The 21,024-nt window shown below is 43.8% G+C and overlaps 1 protein-coding gene across 1 annotated transcript; it reads right to left on the bottom strand.

Moving 5' to 3' along the window:
- Positions 1 to 840: 840 nt before the first annotated feature.
- Positions 841 to 9,651, bottom strand: LOC138083906 (pregnancy-associated glycoprotein 1-like). The gene is made up of 9 exons (XM_068977885.1): positions 9,554 to 9,651; positions 8,388 to 8,538; positions 7,330 to 7,447; positions 7,113 to 7,231; positions 5,720 to 5,913; positions 4,675 to 4,791; positions 2,866 to 3,007; positions 2,680 to 2,778; positions 841 to 990 (listed from the first exon to the last, which is right to left on the bottom strand). The coding sequence occupies exons 1-9, from the start codon at positions 9,649 to 9,651 to the stop codon at positions 841 to 843; spliced, it is 1,188 nt and encodes a 395-aa protein (XP_068833986.1).
- Between the last annotated feature and the right edge of the window lie 11,373 nt (positions 9,652 to 21,024).

Here is a 21,024-nt window from a genome sequence, read left to right as displayed (position 1 = left end):
TGATAAGATAATCTGAGATGGGATGAAGAGAGTCTATTTCATTATCACTTATAATTTCTCTGAATGAGGAGGTGGTGGAGTTGGTGGGTCATCACAAACTCTTTCATGGCCTAGAGTATCTGCCAGTTGCTATCCTTGAGGCTGCCTCTCCTCAGCTTCAGTCATGTAGTTCTGGAAGTAATTGACAATCATGTGTGTGGCTGGGTCAGGACCAGAGACCATGTGAAGCCAGTCATAAGACCCCATGTCCCTGCGAGGATGGCTGATCTGGGGCTGTATATGTGACCTGAGGTGGGTCATTCATACTACACCCTTGAACTCTGATGTCTGAAATCTTTCCTTACTAGGTGATGCCTTCAGGATTTAAAACCCTAGGGCAGGCAGCTTGAACTCCCTCACTAGGTGTTGAAGCCTTAAGGAAGAAAGTTGTTAGGCTAAGACCATCAAAAAAGAGGAAAGGGAAAGAGGGAAGGTGAGAAAGAATTGATGACTTCTGATTTCTTAGGTCCAGTCACTGAGATCTTTGTATTTGCTCTGATTCTTCTGTCCTGGGTTCCCAGAATCATTTCAATGTGTCTCCCTTTTCCTTAAAGCCAGTTGGAGTAGGGCTTCTCTCCATTTTGATTCAGACTTGGTTCTAGAACCGTCACTCCCAGACACAAACAGAGGCAACCATTTGTATCCACACCATTAAGAGTGAAACCCTTTATTCTTTACTGAGAATAGGGTGTGCAGACCACCAAATACAGTTTACCAGCATCCTGGGCAGCAGTGCACAAGTGTGAGTGAGTTTGTGTTAGGAGTGTCCTTACTGATAGCTGAACCACTTCAAGCATTTGTTTACACTGCCTGTGCCAGGCCAATCCTGTCATTTCCTCGATCAAAGACCGAGAAATACAGCCTCAGGAAGACATCACCCAGGACCCAGGTCTCTGTAGATGAACTCACAGTGTTCTTTTGAAAGGTGGAATAGCAGCGGCCCCTAGAATCCTGGGGAAGTCAGAGACACACACCAGTCAGCATGAGCCCTTACAGGTGACTTCCCCCAATATCCAGACCCAGCACAATTCTTTTCTTTATTTCCCTCTTTTGGTGAGTATCAAGGGGTTTTCTCAGCAGCAGGGGATATGAGAGTTCACTCAGAACCAAAGAGGCTGAAGACATGTTGCCGTGAGGAAGGGTGTGGTGAGTGGAGGACTGGGAGTTGGGGAAACAGAGGAATGAAAAACAACAAAGTCCTACTGTAGAGCGTAAGGAACTATATTCAATATTCAGTTGTAAACCACATGAAAAAGAATAAGAAAAACATATATTTCTTTGTGTATAGCTGATTCACATTGCTGTGCAGGAGAACTTAACGCAACACTGAAGAGTAGCCACACTTCAATATAATTATTTAGAAAAGAACAAGTGTGTCTGTAGCTCCCTCACTCCCTGTTTCTTTTCTTCTGGTTCCTGCTCTTTGTTTTCTCTGCAGAGAATGCTGGCTCTCCTCCTGCATCCACATAGTCCATAGTTTATTAAAAAAAACTTTATTTTGTGTTCGAGTATAGCTGATTAACAATATCCTGAGTTTCAGGTGGACAGTAAAGGGCCTTAACCATATGCATAAGGGTATCCTAGTCCCAAAGAGACCCCTCCCATCCAGGCTATCATATAACTGAGCGGAGTTCCTTGTGCTATACAGCAACTCGTTGTTGGTTATCCATCGTAAATAGAGCAGTGCCCACAACGCTTTTTGAAGACTTAACTCAGGAACTCTGAGAAGCTGCCTTCGGCTCACACTCACCCTCTTTGTCCACTCCAGCCTTGGGTGAGTAAACTACTCCGGTTCCCTATCCCCACTGGTCAGTCCGTAGCCCTCATCACCCCTAGTAAGTCCCCAGTGCCCCAGTGCAGACAACCTTGACATGCCATTTACATGGAATCCAGTGCAGTTTTGCCTAGCACCAAGTAACCCTCCATGAGGCTCAATGAGTTTGTGGTTTTAGAATTCCTGAAATTCCCTCTTTTCCTCAAAGCCTTCTTTGAGCTCATCAGCCTGCTCTGAACTCTCGCAGGGAGCTGACATGAAGCCTCCACCTGGTGCCGGGCCTGAGTAGTCACTGTGCACTCTTTATTCACCTTAGTATCAAACATCACATAGAGGGGTAGGGTACCCCAACTCACAAAGGAGGCACCTGGCCAGAGCAAAGGGAAGATACAGCCGAGAACTAGGCTGACCATGTAATTTATCTTCGAAACCAAGAAAACTGTGAGAAGAGAAGGGAGACTGTTAACTTATGCGGGGAAATCACACTGGGACTGTCCCCAGCCATTCTCCTTGTAACATGGCCTATTTCAGGGACTGCTAGAGCTGAATTTCATGTTCTTGCACCTAAGAGTTCAGATTGAATTGAAGCTCTTATTGGACTGTGGACTTTAGTGTTCCCCTCTCCCTGACTCCCACCATGCCAGCATGGTATGACATCTCCACATTTATTTCTGGAAGATCAGTGTCCCACATGGCTCTTTACTCTCAAGTGATTGGATTTGTGGGAGGCACTGGCCCAGCCACAGAACTCTGCAGCATCTGGAATGGTGCGACACGGCCTCCAGAGGGAACCCTCCTCCCAGCAACAGCCCAAGGGTTCCTGCAAGCTCCAGTTTGAGAACCAACCCTCAGTATTGTCCCCTCACCTTGAGAATGTAGGCTTGAGCTGGCACTGTGTAGTTGATGCTGTTGATGGTGAAGATAATAGAGGGCAGGGTATTGACCGCAGAACATGAAACGTAGTGCTGTTAGAGAGAGAGGGGGAGAGGTTGGCCCTGGAGATCCTTCTTGTGTGTGGAAACTGGGAGTGACTCTGGGGCATGACCCTTCACCTGGGAACCCTGTGGCTTGGCGCCAATGAGCTTCTGTATGTTATTGACAAGTGTACTTGGGCCTCCGATTGCTGCTGTCCCGGTGTCAACAATGGCCTTGCAGCCATCAGAACAAGCAATAACCTCTCTTCTCATGGAGATGCTGAGAGACAATGGAAGAAAATGGGCATCAAGGTCATTCTGAGTCTCCCAGAGTCTCCCCTGCCCGACTGTCTCCTAAACAGTGCTTCGTCTCTTGCCCTCATTGCCTTTGCTCTCGACACAGCACCTTTTCTGACATCCTCGAATGATGTACTTGAATACACCAGGATGTTTTGTACCTTGACACTGACCTTTCTTCCTAGAAGACTCCACTCCACTTTGACTAGAAATTTCTTCTCATCTTCCAGATTACACCTTAACTGTATTGTTTTCGGGAAGTCTTTCCCCTGGTGTTTATCAGTCTCCTGTCTTGTTCACTCTCTGTGTACCCTTCCTCATGTCTGCTGCTGCTGCCGCTGCTAACTCACTTCAGTAGTGTCCAACTCTGTGCAGCCTCCTAGAGGGCAGCCCACCTGGCTCTGCCATCCCTGGGATTTTCCAGGCAAGAGTACTGGAGTGGGTTGCAATTGCCTTCTCCTCCTCATGTCTAGCATGTACCAAAGTCACTAGTCACTATGTGAGTGATCACTTCATGTACATCTGCCTTCTTAGATGTGAGGGCGAGTTTTATTCTCCTTGCCTCCCTAAACTGCCTGACACACAGTGGACACCCAATGCTTGTCTGTTCAATGAGAGAATGAAGACTGAGAAAACAATATGAAACCTACAGAGAGCTGTATCTGGTGGAGAACAAATAACAGGTCACACAGATTGAAGATGGAGATTTGCAGGGGCAGCAGATTCTCATAGTAGGGGGACAGGTGGGCTCCTCTGGGAGAGGGTGTCTCCCAGCACTGCTCCTACAACCAGCTCAGACCCTGAGACCTTGGCCAGGAGATGATACATGACTAGCCCACAGAAACTCCAAAGGATAGGTCAGCGTTTGTTGGAGGGTATCACACAGAATCCTGTCAGTTATGCCTCTTGTCCTCGGGTGACCCCTGGATCACAACTTCCTGATTCTCTATTATAGCCCCTGTCCCACTGTGTGCCCAAGAACATAGGGTATCTTTAGTTGCTTTCATGTCTTAAGACTGCAGCCAACCTCTCTCCACTTCTAGGTAGCTGCTCCCAAAGAAGACCAGTTTTCCCCATTTTCTCAGGACTGTCCCTATTTTTACAGACATTTATCTGTACTGAGAACTTCCTATGTCCTAGGTAGCCCTGGACAGTCGGTCATCTTATCATAACTGGCTTATCATATCAGGCTGGAGAAATTCTCCCTGATCCTCTGTTCACCACACTGTAGAGCCCTCTAACCATGCTCCCCATCTCATAGGGCAGTGGTTGCAGCACTGTCCCAGCGGCACAGACCTGTCTTGACCCTTTCAGGACTCTTGTCAGAGCCTTGCTCAGAAAGCCTAGGGATTATAACCCATGGGTTGTTTGTGTATCTATGTGCTTGTGTGTTTGTTTGTGTGTGTGTTTATATGTGTCTCTGTGTGTGCTTGTGTATCTCTGACTAGCCCTTCCTGTTTTTATGTGTCTCTGTGTATGTTTATATGTGTCTGCTTGTATGTTTCGATGTGTCTGTGTGTCTGGGTTGTTGTGGGTGGTATATATGTCTGTGTGACTGTGTATCTGAGAATGCATGTGTGTGTGTCTGCCTGTGTCTATGAAAATTAATGGGAGCATCGTTTGGGCTGGTCCTCAGAGGGAGAGGCTTACCGGTCCATGTGTACAGTCCAGCCACCCAGTTTGATCAATGGTATCCAGTTGAGCTCCCCCTCGTAGTAGCGTTGGTCCACCCCACCAAACATCACCACACTGCCCTCCTGCTTGCTTCTGTAGAGACAAGTCGGGGGAGAGGGGGCGGATCCTTGGGAGACAGTAACAACACCATTGTCTAAGAGCTGTGCTTGTCCACCCATCAGGCCCTTATAAGGTCCCCATGTACAGATGCAGAAATAGTGTCTTGGAGTGATTGAGATCCAGAGTGAGGTCTGTTACTGGCTAATGAGTGGCACAGAGGAGGTTAGAAGCTGTGTCACTTGGCTGGGCTCCACCCACTATGTCTTCTGTAGACGCCCTGGACCCTCAGCAACCTGAGTGCTCAGACACCCTCAGAGGACAGGATGCTGAAGCGTTTGGCTTTCTCCTTGTGCACCTTGTCATTTTTCAGGAAAATCAAGGCCTGGGAGTTCTAAGGGTGTGGGTTCAGGTCACCCAGAGTTGGCTTAACTGGCCTGTGATGTCTACTGTTTAAAGGGCTCCACACTCAGAAGGCACCACACCTCTGCTCTCCCTTTCTTGAAATGCCTAACATTTCTTGAACAAAGGGTCTCACACTTTTGTGTCCCACACTTTCGTTTCTCACTGGCTCCTACAAATTGTGTAGCTGGTCCTGGGCTCCCAGTGGAATGCTAATGAGGATGGAAAGATATCCACCATCCTTCTCCTTCCTTCCTTATCAAGTTCATAAGCAAATCATATTGCCTTTTCCTTCAACTTGTTTCCTTTTGCCTTCCATTAGCCTTCCTCCTCACTCACTCCCCTAGATCATGTTATTTGTCTTGAGTCCAGGAGTAGAGCTGTGTTCCAACAAAATTTTATTTATAAAAGCCAGGGTGAAGCCAATTGGGCCCCGAGGCCATAGTTATCTGTGTTAAGCTAGCTCTCAGAATACTTCTTTATCAAACATTTTATAATTTTCGTGCAACTGAAAGCATCTTATAGCTAATTTGGAGAAAGGGATTGTCCATCTCAGACTTACTTGTTCAAGTAGAAGGCAAAAACAGGCTCAGCAAGGGCACCTTGATTCATCAGGTTGTCAAAGATGGGGATGGCTCTAGCAGAGGATATGTTTGGGTAGTTCAAACCCAAGATGCCATCAAAAGGTAGGCCCTCAAACCCATATTCCTCAAGGCTTAGACCAAACATCTGATCAGTGCTTACAAGGTCACCAATCTGTGGGAGAGAAGACTGTTGCCACTTACAGATATGTGAAGTGGGGCTAGGAATGGGAAGGGGTGCACTGCCATTAGATCCTCAGAGAAGAACTGAGGCTGGGCTCTGTCCTTGGTGGCCCACAGATGGTTAGATCAAGCTGGGAGGGAAATTTGGGTTCCATTTGAGAGATGCTGTGAATTTTAAAACATCTGCCCCTCTGAAAAATACCACCTGAATGAGTCAAATTGGTCTCATGGCTTCTGTACAAGCGGCATGACTAAGAGTCAAGCCAGGTCCCACTGGTGCCACATTATGGACAAAACAATCGAGAGCAAGAGAGCCTAATCTTTGGCATCACTGTCACCTAATGACAGGAATGGACTGCATTCTCTGTAATTTACTCTGGATTCTGCATTTGTCCAGGAAGACAGAAGCCAAAAACACAATCTTGCTTGCAGGGTTCTATGAAATTACTGCCTTGGGAATTCACTTTTAGGGATATGTGTATATTTCTGTGAGTGCGTATGAGAGAGAATGAGATAGAGGGAGACAACTCAAGTATTTTGGGGGAGGCAGGCCGTAGGTTTATTAGAATTTCAAGGGTCGTCTAGAGTGAGAAATCATTTATCAGGTCCCTTGACTTCTCAGGCCTCCAGTTTCCCACTGTGGATACCTGAAGCCCTTGACCGCCCCCAGGGTCCAGAGATCAGTTTTATCCTGTCTCCAAACACCCCACAGCAACTTCAGTCCTGAAAAGCCAACCTAATTCCACTTTTTACCACATGTGTGCCCTTAGCAAGGCCCTTGCTGCCTGCACCTCAGTTTTCTCACATGTCTCATCAGCTAACCAGACCACCTGCTGTGTGGGGTCATTGCAGGATAAAACCAGTTATTACCTGAAAGTGCCTGGAATAATCTGTGAATACAACAGTTTGTGCTTTTATCCCTTCTTCTTGCTCCCAGCAAAATGAACCTTGAAATGCTAATGGGCAGAGGAGCTGCAAGTCCAAACCTCAAGCCACTCTCTGGGTTAGCTAATTTGGTTGCTTATGTGTCACCACGAGCCCTGTCTCCCCAGAGACATGACCCTGTGGATAAGATGGCCAATATCTATGGGATTTAGGCTAGGAAGGGTCCTGCCAGATGGTCCTGCATCTGTTTTGCAATCAGTGGTCACTGCATAGCCAGTCCTGACTCAGCATTTGTTACACTGTTACCCGAACTGTGTCACGAACAACAGTTCCTTTAATTCTCCCAGATTCGTAGATGATCCTGCAATTCATATTGGTAGACCGGAAGGTGAAAGACAGAAGATGTCTGAACCTAGCGCGTGTAGCTGCAGACACAAGAGATGAGTGTCATCAGGTGCCAAGGGTGGAAACAGGGTGGCAGGGCAGGTGAAAGATGGTCCGGATAGGGGGTGTCTGTACTCACAACACGTTGAGCTCTTGCAAGAGACAGAGGGCACCCACAAAAAAGATGAACCTGTGTCAAAGACAACCTGGAATACCTGAGGTGGTGTTCCAATGGTTATGGTACCCATGTGGAGCATCTACAGGGAGAAGGATGGAGTGGGTTAGTGCAGAACAGGCTACCCTCTATTCCCACACTGCTGTCTCCGTCTAGGTGTCACATATCTTTTGAGATCACTTTCTAACTGCTGTGCAGCTCACAGAGTTTGATCACAGACATATCTGCATTTGATATATTTTTCCTGTGCTACATTCTATGCAGGGTATTGATTCTATCACCCGGCGTTGAAGTGGTACCTCCTGCATGGGAAGCCCAGAGGCATAACCACTGGACGTCCAGGACCACTGGACACCCAGGGAAGTCCTGGTGCCTTCATTTGAGAAGCTCTGTAGTTTCTCCAAACCCAGACTTAGCACCCGCTTCTCTAAGAGGTCCTTCTTGATCAACCCCACCCACTCCCTCTAAACTCAGACCACACCCACAGCACACAGTTGACCGTTTCATTTGACATATAGTTACTCTTTGCCTAACTCTCAGGCTGACATGGCCATTTTTGAAGACATCTTGAAGACAAAATAAGCCCTTTTTCAAATCTAAAAATAGAAACCAAAATGATTCTTATGGCCATACTCAGAATACAGGTTCAGTAACATTTTACTGCTGTCATTCTTGCATCTGTGGAAACTGAATTCCTCTACCTGGAGATTCACAATTGCTTTGCAGATGGTTCTACCTTTTATATAAGTGATGGTTCACTCATCTATAACTGAGTGGCTCACTTCGGAAGCAATAATCACCCTCAAACTAATGACACATCTTTGACACAGAAATGGATGTTTACCTGCCACCTGGTAATTGAGAGTGCCTTCTCCTCTGGGTGGGGTCCTGGTTTTCCAGTGTTTCTGCCTCCTGCAGGAACCCCAACCCCAACATCCCACCTGGCACCTCCAGATGAGCCCCAGTGCTAGATTAGAGCACCATGGAGGCTCTGTGGGACACCATCCTCCCAAAATACTCACATCCCTGATGTTCCTCAGTGGGAGAGTAGTTAGATTTGAGCCACGAAAAGAAATTTGGGACAGTCTATAAGCATGCTCCTTCAGGAAATTGTTCAGCATGTTTTTTCCACTGACGGTATTTCTCATGGTCTTCACTCTCCTTAGAGGTATTCTTTCACCAAGCATTTGACAAAGAAAATAAAGAAGATGCTAAAATTAGCTGTCAGTGTTAAGGTATAACTGTCATTGTAATGGCCCTCTGTATTTTCTAATCATTTTTATGAGGCACATTATTATCAGAATTTTATGCATATACCATGGCAAAGACATAGACTTCAATACAGGTTCTGTTCTGCAATCTTGGGTAAGATATATGACAATGCGTTGTCTCAATCTCCCCTTTGGTAAAATGTTGGAATGTAACAATACAAACCCTCCAAATAGAATATCTTGGGGATAAGTGAAGTGATGCATATAAGGTACCTGATAAATAGAAAGTCTCAACAATTACAGCCATTAGCATTGCTGTTGCCATGCCACTCATTCCTTCTCATAGTACCTCAAGGAAGGAGGTAGAAGGGGAACTCTTATCCTCTTTTACAAGGGAGCAATTTGAAATGCAAGAGGTTTCTGAGTTGGCTGTGGTCACACTGCTTGTCCAGTACAAAACAGTGTAAAACAGTGTATCTTTCTCCAAGTTGCAAGAGAAGAGAAAGTTGAAAGAAGAATCCAAGATATAGGGAACAAGGAAGGGAAATTCAGAGGCTTGAGAAGGAAGGATGAGTCAAACGAAAAATTAAAAGAAAACAACAGAAAGAGAAACACACTCCCAGTGACATCCAAAGAGATGGAGAGATAAATGACAATGATACAGAGATGAAGACATAGGCTAGGAAAAAAGAGGTCATGTTGAAAAAAATGTAGAAAAGTGCTACTCCACAGTACCGCATTGACATCTGCATAGACTGTGCAACTGACTGGACCCCAAGATTTGTGCAACCCAAATATACACCAAGACCTTGGGATCCACAATTCCTATAGCAAGTTACTTATCCATATTAAGGAGTTGAACTTTAAGACTCTTAGGGAAACATTTCATTACCTTCTAAACCTGATGATTTGAAGAATAATCATGAAAGGAGAAATCCAAGAAAGGAATATGATGTGGCTTCAGTCCCCATACTTACTTGACTATGCACTCTGAGAAGGCCACCAGCCCGAGGAGCACAAGCCACTTCATGTTTCTTTCCTGGCTCCTACTCAGGGAACTTTGGGTTTGTAGCATATGGTGGTGCCTGGGAGCCCCTAGTTATATATGCTCTGACCTACCCTACTTTTCCCCTTAGGCCACTAAAAGATCTGAAGAAAACACAAAGGTCTCGATAAAATCTTTACCTTCATCACTGTCCTTGGCAAGTGGCCTTTGAAGCTTTTCGGAATACAGAGAATTGAACAGTAATCTCTTCTTTGAAGCTTGGCTGGAAAATCAAACTGATCTGCATGGACATCTAAGAAGATGGAGAACCTTGCCTACTTGGAGAAAAAAAATGATAGGAAAATCAAGAAAATTGATACTAGGGGCGATGCTCAACACTCATCGTTTCATGTCATCTTCCTAGCCACTTCATGAGATATGCATTGCTGTCTTTGTTGGAGAGGAGATTGCTAGGAGGATAAGTTGTCAAATGGTGAAGTGAAGACTTCAGGGACAGCCCAGGGACATACAACTGGCTTTAGGTAGTGGGTCTAATGGTAGACATCAGAGGCACCTATGATGCCAGGCTGCATCAAAGATTTAGGGTAGACCAGTACTTCAATTGCATGGTTTCAGTATTGGAAGAAATGTCATATGCATCCAGAAGATATTTTATAGCATCCAACAACTGTACAAGGAAGAACTGTGTGCTAGGTTGTGGATTAAAGGCTTCAAAGTCAAAGTTGACCAAGACAAAAATAGTCTTTATCTCAAGAGAGCTAGAAGTCTAGTTGTCACAAATTCATGGCCCCAGGAGGCAGGAGATATGATACTAGGACTAGGTGGCCCTGTTGGAATCTGGGCAGCACAGGCCTTACCACTGGGTGCAGCTTTTCCTCCACTTCAACCTTGCTGGAAAGCAGACCAGTTGGCCATGTTTTCAAGAGAATCAGAAGATTGGATATTTATGTACAATCCACTGATTTCAATGTTAGAAACTAATATTTTTCCCAGAAAAAAAACAGTGGGAATGAAATCTCCACAGCAATATGCTGGAATCAGCCCTCAGTCTTCAGGTTTGTGTTTCTGGCCAAGAGTTGGGAGTGCAGTGGGGACAGAGAAGAATTTAATTCATGTTGGTTGATTTTTAAAGAGACTGAATGCATAGTAAACATGCTGACTCATTGGAAAAGACCCTGATATTAGGAAAGATTGAAGTCATGAGGAGAAGCAGAAGACAAAGGATGAGATGAGTGGATGGTATCACCAAGTCAATGGACATGAGCTTCAGCAAGCTCTGGGAGTTGGTGATGGATAGGGAAGCCTGGCATGGTGCAGTCTATGGCATTGCAAAGAGATGGACACAACTAAAGGACTGAACTGAACTGAACAAATTGAGAACAAAGACCAATTAATCTAATTGAATCAAGTTGTTGACTAGCTACCTATAACAACACATTACGTAAGTGGCTTTAAAATTCACACTTATGACTACATGCAGAGTGGAATATCTTCTAAGGAAAAACAAAAATATTGCCCATCAAAAACAAAACCAAAGAAAACCAAAAGAAAAAAAAAGGAAAGAATCTTGACACTATATTCAAAAACTATATTCCCTTGGTATTTCTAATTTTCTTAAAGAAATCTCTAGTCTTCCCCATTCTATTGTTTTCCTCTATTTCTTTGCTTTGAGCGCTGAGGAAGGCTTTCCTATCTCCCCTTGTTATTCTTTGGAACTCTGCATTCAAATGGGTAAATCTTTGCTTTTCTTCTTTGCTTTTTGCTTCCCTTCTTTTCACAGCTCTGTGTAAGGCCTCCTCAGACAGCCATTTTTCTTTTTCTCATTTCTTTTTCTAGGGGATGGTCTTGATTCCTGTCTCCTGTACAATGTCATGAACTTATACCCATAATTCATCAGGCACTCTGTCTATTAGATCTAGCCCCTTAAATCTATTTCTCACTTCCACTATATAGTTATAAGGGATTTGATTTAGGTCATATCTGAATTGTCTAGTGCTTTTCTCCAATTTCTTAAATTTCAGTGTTAATTTGGCAATGAGGTGTTTATGATCTGAGCCACCGTCAGCTCCCAGTCTTGTTTTTGCTGACTGTAGAGAGCTTCTCCATCCTTGGCTGCAAAGAATATAATCAATCTTATTTTGGTTCCAACCATCTGGTGATATCCATGTGCAGAGTCTTCTCTTTTGATGCTGGGAGAGGGTGTTTACTATGACCAGTGCGTTCTCTTGGCAGAACTCTATTAGCCTTTTCCCTGCTTCATTCTGTACTCCAAGGCCAAACTGACGTGTTACTCCTGGTGTTTCTTGACTCCTACTTTGGCATTCCAGTCCCCTATAATGAAAATGACATCTTTTGGGGGTGTTAGTTCTAGAAGGTCTTGTAATTCTTTATAGAACTGTTCAACTTCAGCTTTTTCAGCATTACTTTCAGGGCATAGACTTGGATTACCATGGTATTAAATGGTTTGCTTTGGAAACGAACAAAGATCATACTGTCACTTTTGAGATTGCATCCAAGTACTGCATTTCAGACTCTTTTGTTGACTATGATGTCTTCTCCATTTCTTCTGAGGGATTTATGCCCACAGTTGTAGATATAACGGTCATCTGAGTTAAATTTATCCGTTCCAGTCCACCTTAGTTCGCTGATTCCTAGAATGTCTATGTTCACTCTTGTTATCTCCTCTTTGACCACTTTCAATTTGCCTTGATTCATGGACCTACCAATCCAGGTTCTTATGCAATATTGCTCTCTACAGCATCAAATCTTTCTTCTATCACCAGTCCCACCCTCAACTGGGTATTGTCTATGCTTTGGCTCCATCCCTTCATTCATTCTGGAGTTATTTCTCTGCTGATCTGCAGTAAATATTGGGCACCTACCGACCTGGGGAGATCATCTTTCAGTGTCCTATCTTTTGCCTTATCACACTGTTCATGGGGTTCTCAAGGCAAGAATACTGAAGTGGTTTGCCATTCCCTTCTCCATGAACCACATTCTGTCAGGCCTCTCCACCATGACCCGTCCATTTTGGGTGACCGCACATGGCATGGCTTAGTTTCTTGGGTTAGACAAGGCTGTGGTCCGTGTGACAGATTGGCTAGTTGTCTGTGATTGTGGTTTCTGTCTGTCTGCCCTCTGATGCACTCTCTCAGTGCCTACCAATTACTTGGATTTATCTTACCTTGGACGTGGGGTATCTCTTCACGGCTGCTCCAGCAAAGTGCAGCTGTTGCTCCTTACCTTGGAAGTAGGGTAGCTCCTCTCAGCTGCCACCCCTTATTTGGATGTGGGGAAGTTCCTCTCCACCACGCTTCGGCACTGATGTAGCAGCCACCACACATCAGCACTGCTATTGCAGCTGAGGTGAGCAATAATTCAACAACTTATTGCTCCTCATATTGTTTCTGTTATTGTGACAGAATCATATGTATGTTAACAGGTACAAGCAAGACAATAATTAAAACTAATGTTCTGAAGTAAGCATTTCAGTGGCTAGAAAAAGAGGTTCACACATAATATATACAAGTTTAGTTCAAACCCTGCTGTCTTAAATCTTGAACTGAAAGTATAAGTTTGTACCAACTAATTATATTCCTTTTTATTTTAATTTTTAAAGAAAATGTGTACTTCCTCCTCTGACTACTGTAAAGCCTAGAAGCAGTGACAACTTGATAACAGTGACTATTCTGAGGTCTGGCTTGTAGCTTCTAACTACATTTCCCATCAGATGATTTTAAAGAGATGGCTGATTTCAGGACTGGGTAAAGAAATGCACAAAATGATCTTGGGAATCCTGAAGGACCAGGAAGCTGAGGGACTTCAAAGACCAATAGGGACTGGGGAGAAAGTTTAGGAATCCAAATGAAAAGGCCAAACACCTACCGGTTTTTTGTGCAGAATGATGTTTTTGCTTCTCACCACACTGTTTATGTTTGTCATAGCTTTCCTGCCAAGAAGCAAATGTCTTCTGATTTCATGGCTGCAGGCAGCATCCACAGTCGTGTTAGAGGCTAAGATTAAGAAATCTGTGACTGCTTCCACATTTTCTCCTATTTGCCATGAAGGATGGGGCTGTATCCCATGATCTTAGGTATTTAATATCTAATTTCAAGGTGGCTAGATGTGTCCAAATGTTAATAGGCAACATCTAATTTGTCACTGTGATAGACTGCTAGGGAACCAAGTCACCATTCTGAGCACTGAGAAAGGAAAATAATCATCAATGTTTATGCTATTTTTGTTTCTATTAAGCATAGATTATATAACTACAAACAGTTCCAGGAAAACAAGCTAGACTGTCCCTTCTGGCGGTGATGAGAGAGTGATGGGGAGTAGCTATAATACAGATAAAACCTCACTCACTGGCCTGCAGCTCTCACCTCCTGCTGTGAAGGTCTGGTTCCTAATAGACCAAGAACTGGTACTGGTCCTGACCCACTGTGCTGGTATTGTGGACTCCTGCTCTAAAACCAATAGTGGGACATTCTGTAAGACAAACCACCTTGCTTCCTCTCCGTTTCTGAACAAATAAATGGCATTAAAATTGGAAGAGGAACACTTATTTAGTCCTAAAGGAAAACCACCACGTGAAACATAGGACTACATTCTGTCAATAAACTATGAAAAGACATCTGCTTTTTGAGAATTATTAAAATTTGCACATGAACTGGATATAAAATATTCACATTGGAAGGAACAAAAGAGCATTTTTTCATACTTTATCATTCTATGCAAAGTACACATTGTGTACATTTGGTGAAATATTATATCTTGTACCTAAAATACTTAAGGAAAAATGAATAAGGAGTGAAAAGAGAATGAAATGATGGTCTGTCTTGATTAAAAAATAGATAGCTGTTATGCTATGCATAGCTGCTTTGGATTAAATTGTGTCCACCCTTGATTCTCAATGTGATGGTATTAGGAAGTAGGGCCTTTGGGAGGTACCCAGGTTGACACGGGGCTTTGATGGTGGTCCCTCATGATGGCATTAGCGTTTTCTCTTTTTCTCTTTTATTCTCCCTCTTCTTCCTTTCCTTCAACCACCACATGTGAGAACATAGCAAGAAGAGAAAGACTGATGCAAGTCAAGAATGTCTTTGCTGGGAACTCAATTGGCCACCACCTTGATGTTGCATAGTCTCGTTTATGACAACCTGTGGGACTAAGAGGTAAGTTTAGTTGTTATTGATGCCAAATGATGAAATATAGGGCTCATGACACTCTGCTTTTTTATATTTGTCATGTTTGAAATTGTTTTTCAATAATAAGTTTATAGAAAGTCCATTTTGAAGTCTCTGTCTTAATGATACCCTGAGGATCACAAGATAAAAGATTGAGGCAGGTTCCCAATAAATGAGTTGTTGGACGACTGCATATTCCTTACTCCAACTCATCTCTTTTCATCTGAAAACTGTCCCCCACACCTGACACCCTTACCACGCCCATTCCCCATCTGCATCTCCATTCCTCTGTTAAGCTGAGTCATCTAGCTGGAGATGTTGATGATTCAGGACAGGGTCTGGAAGCAGAAGGAATATAGACAGTTTTCGAAAGAATGAACTGGGAAGACCCATCTTGGTTTTACCTTCTTCAGTGCCATCTGCAGGTGAGGGACTGGGACTGGATAAGGATGGAGCCACAAGGAGGACTGCCTAGATATCTACAAGTGAAGGGAATAGGAATTCAGAACCCAGTAACGAGGAGGTGGGCAGCTTTCACAGGACCCAGGAGGGAAGGAAGAAGCACTGAGAAAAGAATAGTGCCTACCTGAGGGCCAGACCTTCTTGAGTCTTCTGGTTAAACTTGGAGGTCACTTCCTTCCTGCTGGAATTCCTGTGGCAGATGTGGGGGGGAGAGTGCTGTACTCACTGCTAATGAGTAACAGGGAGAGGGAAAGCCTCCGCCAGAAGCCCTTTGATTCCACTCTAACTGCCACTCTAATTGTAAGTATCATCCCAAGCAAGAGAGCAAATGGCAGGTCATCCAAAAGATGACCTACTTTAAATATTATTTAAAATATACAAAATTTGTCTAAGAGTACTGGCATATCTAGTTCCCAGAGTTTATTTGGAGTGATGATTCATCAGCCTAATATGGGTTTCTGCTGAGGAATCTACAAGCTTCCCCATTGGTAACTTCTGACTTATACCTACCTGATCTCATCCCACAGAACGCAACTGATAGTAAGTTCCAGTGGGCAAGACCTCTAATGTCCTTGGTGTTACAGAAGCTGTGTGCCAAATCCTGAGACCAGGACCCATGAACATCACCAGACAGTCACAGCCCCCTCCCCACCAGAGGCAACATCAGAATCTTCAGCAACAGGCACCTCTGAGCCACTTGTCCCCTGACTGGCATTGAGCCTCAGTCTGGAACAAGTGTTCTAGAGCAAGTCCAGTCTCCCTCATCCAAGAGATAGAAAACTGAACCCTGAGGTGTATGACTCACCTTAAGGCTGCAGGTAAGTTAGTGAAGACTTGGGACCCAGGAACTCTGGTTCCCAGGCTAGGAGACTTCCAGAAAGTTAAAGATGAGAGAAAGCTCAATTGCATCTGCTGCTGGGTAGCTCTAAGATGTCTGCAAGCATCAGAGTGGAAATTTCTTTCCCGTTGCCCCTCCAGTCTGGGTCCGATTATATCAGCAGACCTGCCTCCGTATAGCTGCAGGAAAGTAATATGCAGGGCTGTTTCTTCTGGGTTAGAGGCACAGGGGGAGAGCCCCAGCTGTAATGACCCTAGGAGGCAGTCATGCAGGTGGTGACTGACTCGCTCCCAACTCAGATCCCCAGAGCTCCCGCTCCTATTTCACACAAGACAGACCCTTGGCTGACTGGGTAACATGAACCTGCATTCACAGCAAGAAGCATTCTCTTCTCAGTCTTCTGGCAACTTAGATATATGCCTTATGTTTCCTCATAGAACCACTGGCTGAGCGAGTTCAGGATCTGAGACTAGCCTGGATTCGTGGGATGTGTTCCTTCTCTGATGCACCAAATAAACCTTTGAGATTCAAAGGCCTTGAGAGAATTACAATCACCCTTATATTTTTTAGGTACTTTGCTTTATGAATCTGATTGGAGAAAAAGGACAGAAACTGAGAACACAGCTGGGCATCTCCGGGTCCCAACTGACTGTGAGTTGAGCTGATGTTTTTCACAAGCCCCCTTTGAAGAAGGAATAGAGGAAAGAGTTTTTGGTCAGAGAGCAGTATGGTCAAAAGGCCATCAGAGTCACACGGGGCAAGATGAAACAAGAGTCATTATTTGTTTCTTTACTCTATCAGTTCCTTGACGTTTCTACCCCTGAGAATAAGTACATGGAGATAGTCAGAGGCATTGGTGGTGCCCCTGGCACCTGATGCTCCTGGTGATAACCAGTTTGAGGACACATCCCTGAATCCAGAGCATATTCAGTCTCATGAAAGCCCCAGGTTCTCCCTTCTTGGGAAGGTTGACATATCTCATTGCTGCTAACTCACAACTGAAGCGTGGGATGAGGTCATGGTGGTTGACCTGTAGGCCAAGTTCCAAGCATGGAAGGAAGGATGGCAGTGGAAGTGTAGCCATTTAGTAAGCTTGGTTACCTTGGTCCTTAGCACGGGCTACTTCCCACATCTACAATGTTTTTCTCCCAAATTTTTGCATTGCCGGGTCCTTTTCAACATTTAGCATCATCTGAAATGAGTCTCTCTCAGGCTTGCTTTCCCTGGCTACTGCACTCTCACAAGCACAGACCCTGATCCAAAAAGTGCCTAGACACTTCCCTGCATCAAAACAATAATTATAGTTACCAAAGTGGAAAGGTGGGAGAGGGATAAATTGAGAGTTTGAGATTAACTAGTAGTTTGCATACTACTTTATTTAATAGATAATCAACAAAGATCTAGTGTACAGCACAGGAATTCTGCTCAATAGTCTGTAATATCCTGTATGGGAAAAGAATCTAAGAAACAATGGGTACATGTGTATATATAAGGAAATTGATTTCCCACACAACTATTATTAATACAGTGTTGTAAATCAACTACACTCCTATATAAATTAAAACCTGATTTTTTTTTTTTTTAATGCTTACATGTAGAAACCCATGGAGACTCGCAGGATTTCAGACATGATGCTGGAGATGGCAGGATGGATGTGGAAATCTAGACATTATCTGAGGTTACATTTTCCTGAGCATTGGTGTCTTTTGCTTCTAGTGTCACCTTTGATTAGTTTCTGGAGGATCTAATACAAGGGCTTGGAGACACCAGCTGGGTGTTAGTTGAAGGATGAAAGGGAGGCGTTAGTGGGTGAGTGAAATCCCAGCTCCCTAGCCTTGGGTTGGGGCACATTTGAGGCACAATTTATATTCCAAGTTCCCTGTGAAAACAGGCTGTAGCGTTCCTCTCCATGACTTGCATGATATCAGACCCAGACTGGCTTCATCCTTTTTCCTGTCCTGCTTACACTGAGACCTCACTGGTTTCTCTGGGAGAATCTTTTTTTTTTTTTTTTTTAAATTTTGGCAGCACTAGGTCTTCATTATGAAGAAGGCAATGGCACCCATTCCAGTACTCTTGCCTGAAAAATCCGATGAACAGAGGAGCCTGGAAGGCTGCAGTCCATAAGGTCACTGAGGGTCAGAAAGGACTGAACAACTTCACATTCAATTTTCATTTTCATTCATTGGAAGAGGAAATGGAAATTCACGCCACTGTTCTTGCCTGGAGAATCCCAGGGACGGGGGAGCCTGGTGGCTGCTGTCTATGGGGTCGCACAGAGTCGGACACAACTGAAGTGACTTAGCAGCAGCAGCAGGTCTTCATTGGTGCTCAGGACTTCTCTATTTTCAGCGAGCAGGGGCTCCTCTGTAATTGCAGTGCACTGGCTTTTCAATCATGTGCTTCTCTTGATGTAGATCAGAGGCTCTAAGTCACTCAGACTCAGTAATTGTGGCCCACCAGCTTAGTTGCCCTGGGACATTTGCAATCTTCCCAAACCAGGTCTCAAACGCATATTTTAAGCACTGGATCAAAAGGGAAAACACTCTGGAAGGAATTTGAAATAAATAACTTTTAGATGAAACTTGGCACCATGGCCTATTTATGAGGAGACTGATAGAGGATTGCCCCTGCTTCAGGCAACCTCCTGAGATCAAGACTGATTCATGTTCCCCTCCCAAAGTTTCCTACAGGATCTTGAAGCTGTCCTGCCATGTGGCTTTGTTCTTGCTTCAGTTTCTGAATCCCACACTAGAGCAGAGCTTCCAGAGGACAGGGCTTTCACTTGACTCCCTTGTAAGTATATGTCCATAGATATTGTCTCATTCAGACCCTAATGTCAAGACAAGGCTAACACAAAGACAGTTATTTTATTATGAGTGTTAGGTTACAAATTCAACTACTGTAATCAAAACCTTAGTAATATTGTCTTAAATACAACACAATTTTAATTCTCTGTCATATAATGTTAGTGCAGGTCTCTCCACAGAGATGAGGGCCCACTTCTTTCTTGTTACATCTTCTGCCTGTGCTACTTACCTCTGGTCTAACATGACTGCTCCAGCTCCTGTCATTACATGTGCATTCCAGCTAGTGGGGCAGAAATTAATACTTCCATTTGGAAGTGACATCACCTCTACTCAAATTCCACTCTCCGAAGTATCTTCCATGGTCATGGCAAACGTGGGGGTGGTGGGCACACAGAAGGGCAGGGAAATGTGATCCTACTGAAGAACATTCATGATGAGTAACAAGGGCCACCACCCTTCATTCATGTCTCTGTAATTCATTCTTCTTTGGTTCTCCCCACACAGCTCTCGGTCTGTTTTGGCCTGCAGATATGGATATGGATGAGGTGATAAGAGAGGACACGGCCCAGGCTGTACAAATATGGAGAAAACAAGAATCGAAAGAACATTTTTTAAAAAGTATAAAAATGCAAAATCTAAAGGAAAGCGTGCTTATAATAATAATTTTGCCTTTGTACAATTTAGGTATAATGGTTGATGAATGAACTTATAAAACAAACAAAAAAGAGAAATGTAAAATATAAATATATTCACTAAACCCAACAAAATAATAAGGCTATATTATATTAAACACATAGTAGTATCAGTAATAAGTTTGGATGCACATTGCATAAAACTAAAACAACCATAGCTTTAGCAAGATAAACTTGATTTTTCTCTCAGACTAAAACAAAGCTGGAGGTGGACAAGCCAGAGCTTGGATGCTATCCATCTCCAAGGTTACATGATTGTTCACTATAACTGTAGGAGTTCCAGCCATCACAACTAAAATCCAGACAACAGGAAGTGGGTGGGGAAGGGAAGAGTCCCATCTCTCAGCTAAATCAGCTCCTTGAAGGTAGTCTTCCAAGAAATCCCTCTTACAGATCTGCTTGCATCTCTAAGTCACCTGTCATGACTAAGAGCACAGGTGAGTAGGAAGTGCAGTCCTGTAGCTACTGGGCTTATGGCTATATAACAAAGTATTTTCAGTTTTGAAAGGGAATCTAAGAACACATCATTTTGTAGGTAGCCAGCAGCGCCTGCCTTAAAGAACAACAACACCACCAACAAAAAGAATGGAATAGGCTGAACAGCTGCACACAGTGTGGGAGCCAAGAAGAAGGAACAGCAATGAGAAACAGCTAGATGGAGCTGAACTGTGCTCCAGAAAATAAAGGCAGACTGGTCAGTAGAGATCTCCTAACGACTGAAGTGAAGATTATACATACCACATGACCCAATTTGTTTTGAAAACTGCTTTTCCAACTCAGGTCCCAAATATCTCTCTATTCTTCAGCTTCTAAATACCTTGGCTTTGTTACCTCACATTCTGACCTATCTGTCTCACCTTCCTTATTTCTGTTCACATCACTTCTCCATCTAGTCTATCAGCATTACAAGATCCAGTGTTGAGAACTTAGCAACACTCTCTAGAAGTGGGTAGAAACACTATGACTATTTCTACTTTAATATTAGTTTCTCCTGATCAAGGTCTTTTGAAGGACTGATATGCCTAGAATTATGGAGGTCTCACGTTTCCTCTAAAATTCCAACCAAGAATGTGACTTCCTTGGACCTGGAGGGGATGCACTCACTTTTGGATCTGCAGGTCTTAGCAGAACAGTAAGTCCCCTGAGTATGAACAAGTTACATTTCAAAAGGGTGTTCAAATATCCCAATTTCTTCATAAGTCCAGCAAAGTTACTTAGACAGCCAACTAAGACAAGTGGGTATATGTTACTGCAGTTTAATAGTTTTATGATACTTTTCACACAAATAATACATAAAAAACAAACACAATAAAGAAAACATTTTTAGTCTTGCAGTACCTGGATAGGGCATGGCAACCCACTCCAGTATTCTTTTCTTGAGAATCCCCATGGCAAGAGGAGCCTGGCGGACTGAAGTCCATATGTTGAAAATTCAGACACAGCTAAGCAACTAA

Source organism: Capricornis sumatraensis, chromosome 8, assembly GCF_032405125.1.
Source record: "Capricornis sumatraensis isolate serow.1 chromosome 8, serow.2, whole genome shotgun sequence".
NCBI classification, from domain to species: Eukaryota; Metazoa; Chordata; class Mammalia; order Artiodactyla; family Bovidae; genus Capricornis; species Capricornis sumatraensis.
Note: the sequence above shows the minus strand (reverse complement) of the source record. Positions and strands in the feature narration are given on the sequence as shown.

Excerpts from the sequence above, each read along its gene's own strand:
- LOC138083906 (XM_068977885.1), bottom strand. The coding sequence starts at position 9,651 with ATGCTACAAACCCAAAGTTCCCTGAGTAGGAGCCAGGAAAGAAACATG. Across the intron at positions 7,448-8,387 it reads CACTGAGGAACATCAGGGAT|ATGCTCCACATGGGTACCAT; the intron begins GTGAGTATTTTG and ends TTCTCCCTGTAG. Across the intron at positions 7,232-7,329 it reads TTGCAAGAGCTCAACGTGTT|CTACACGCGCTAGGTTCAGA; the intron begins GTGAGTACAGAC and ends TTGTGTCTGCAG.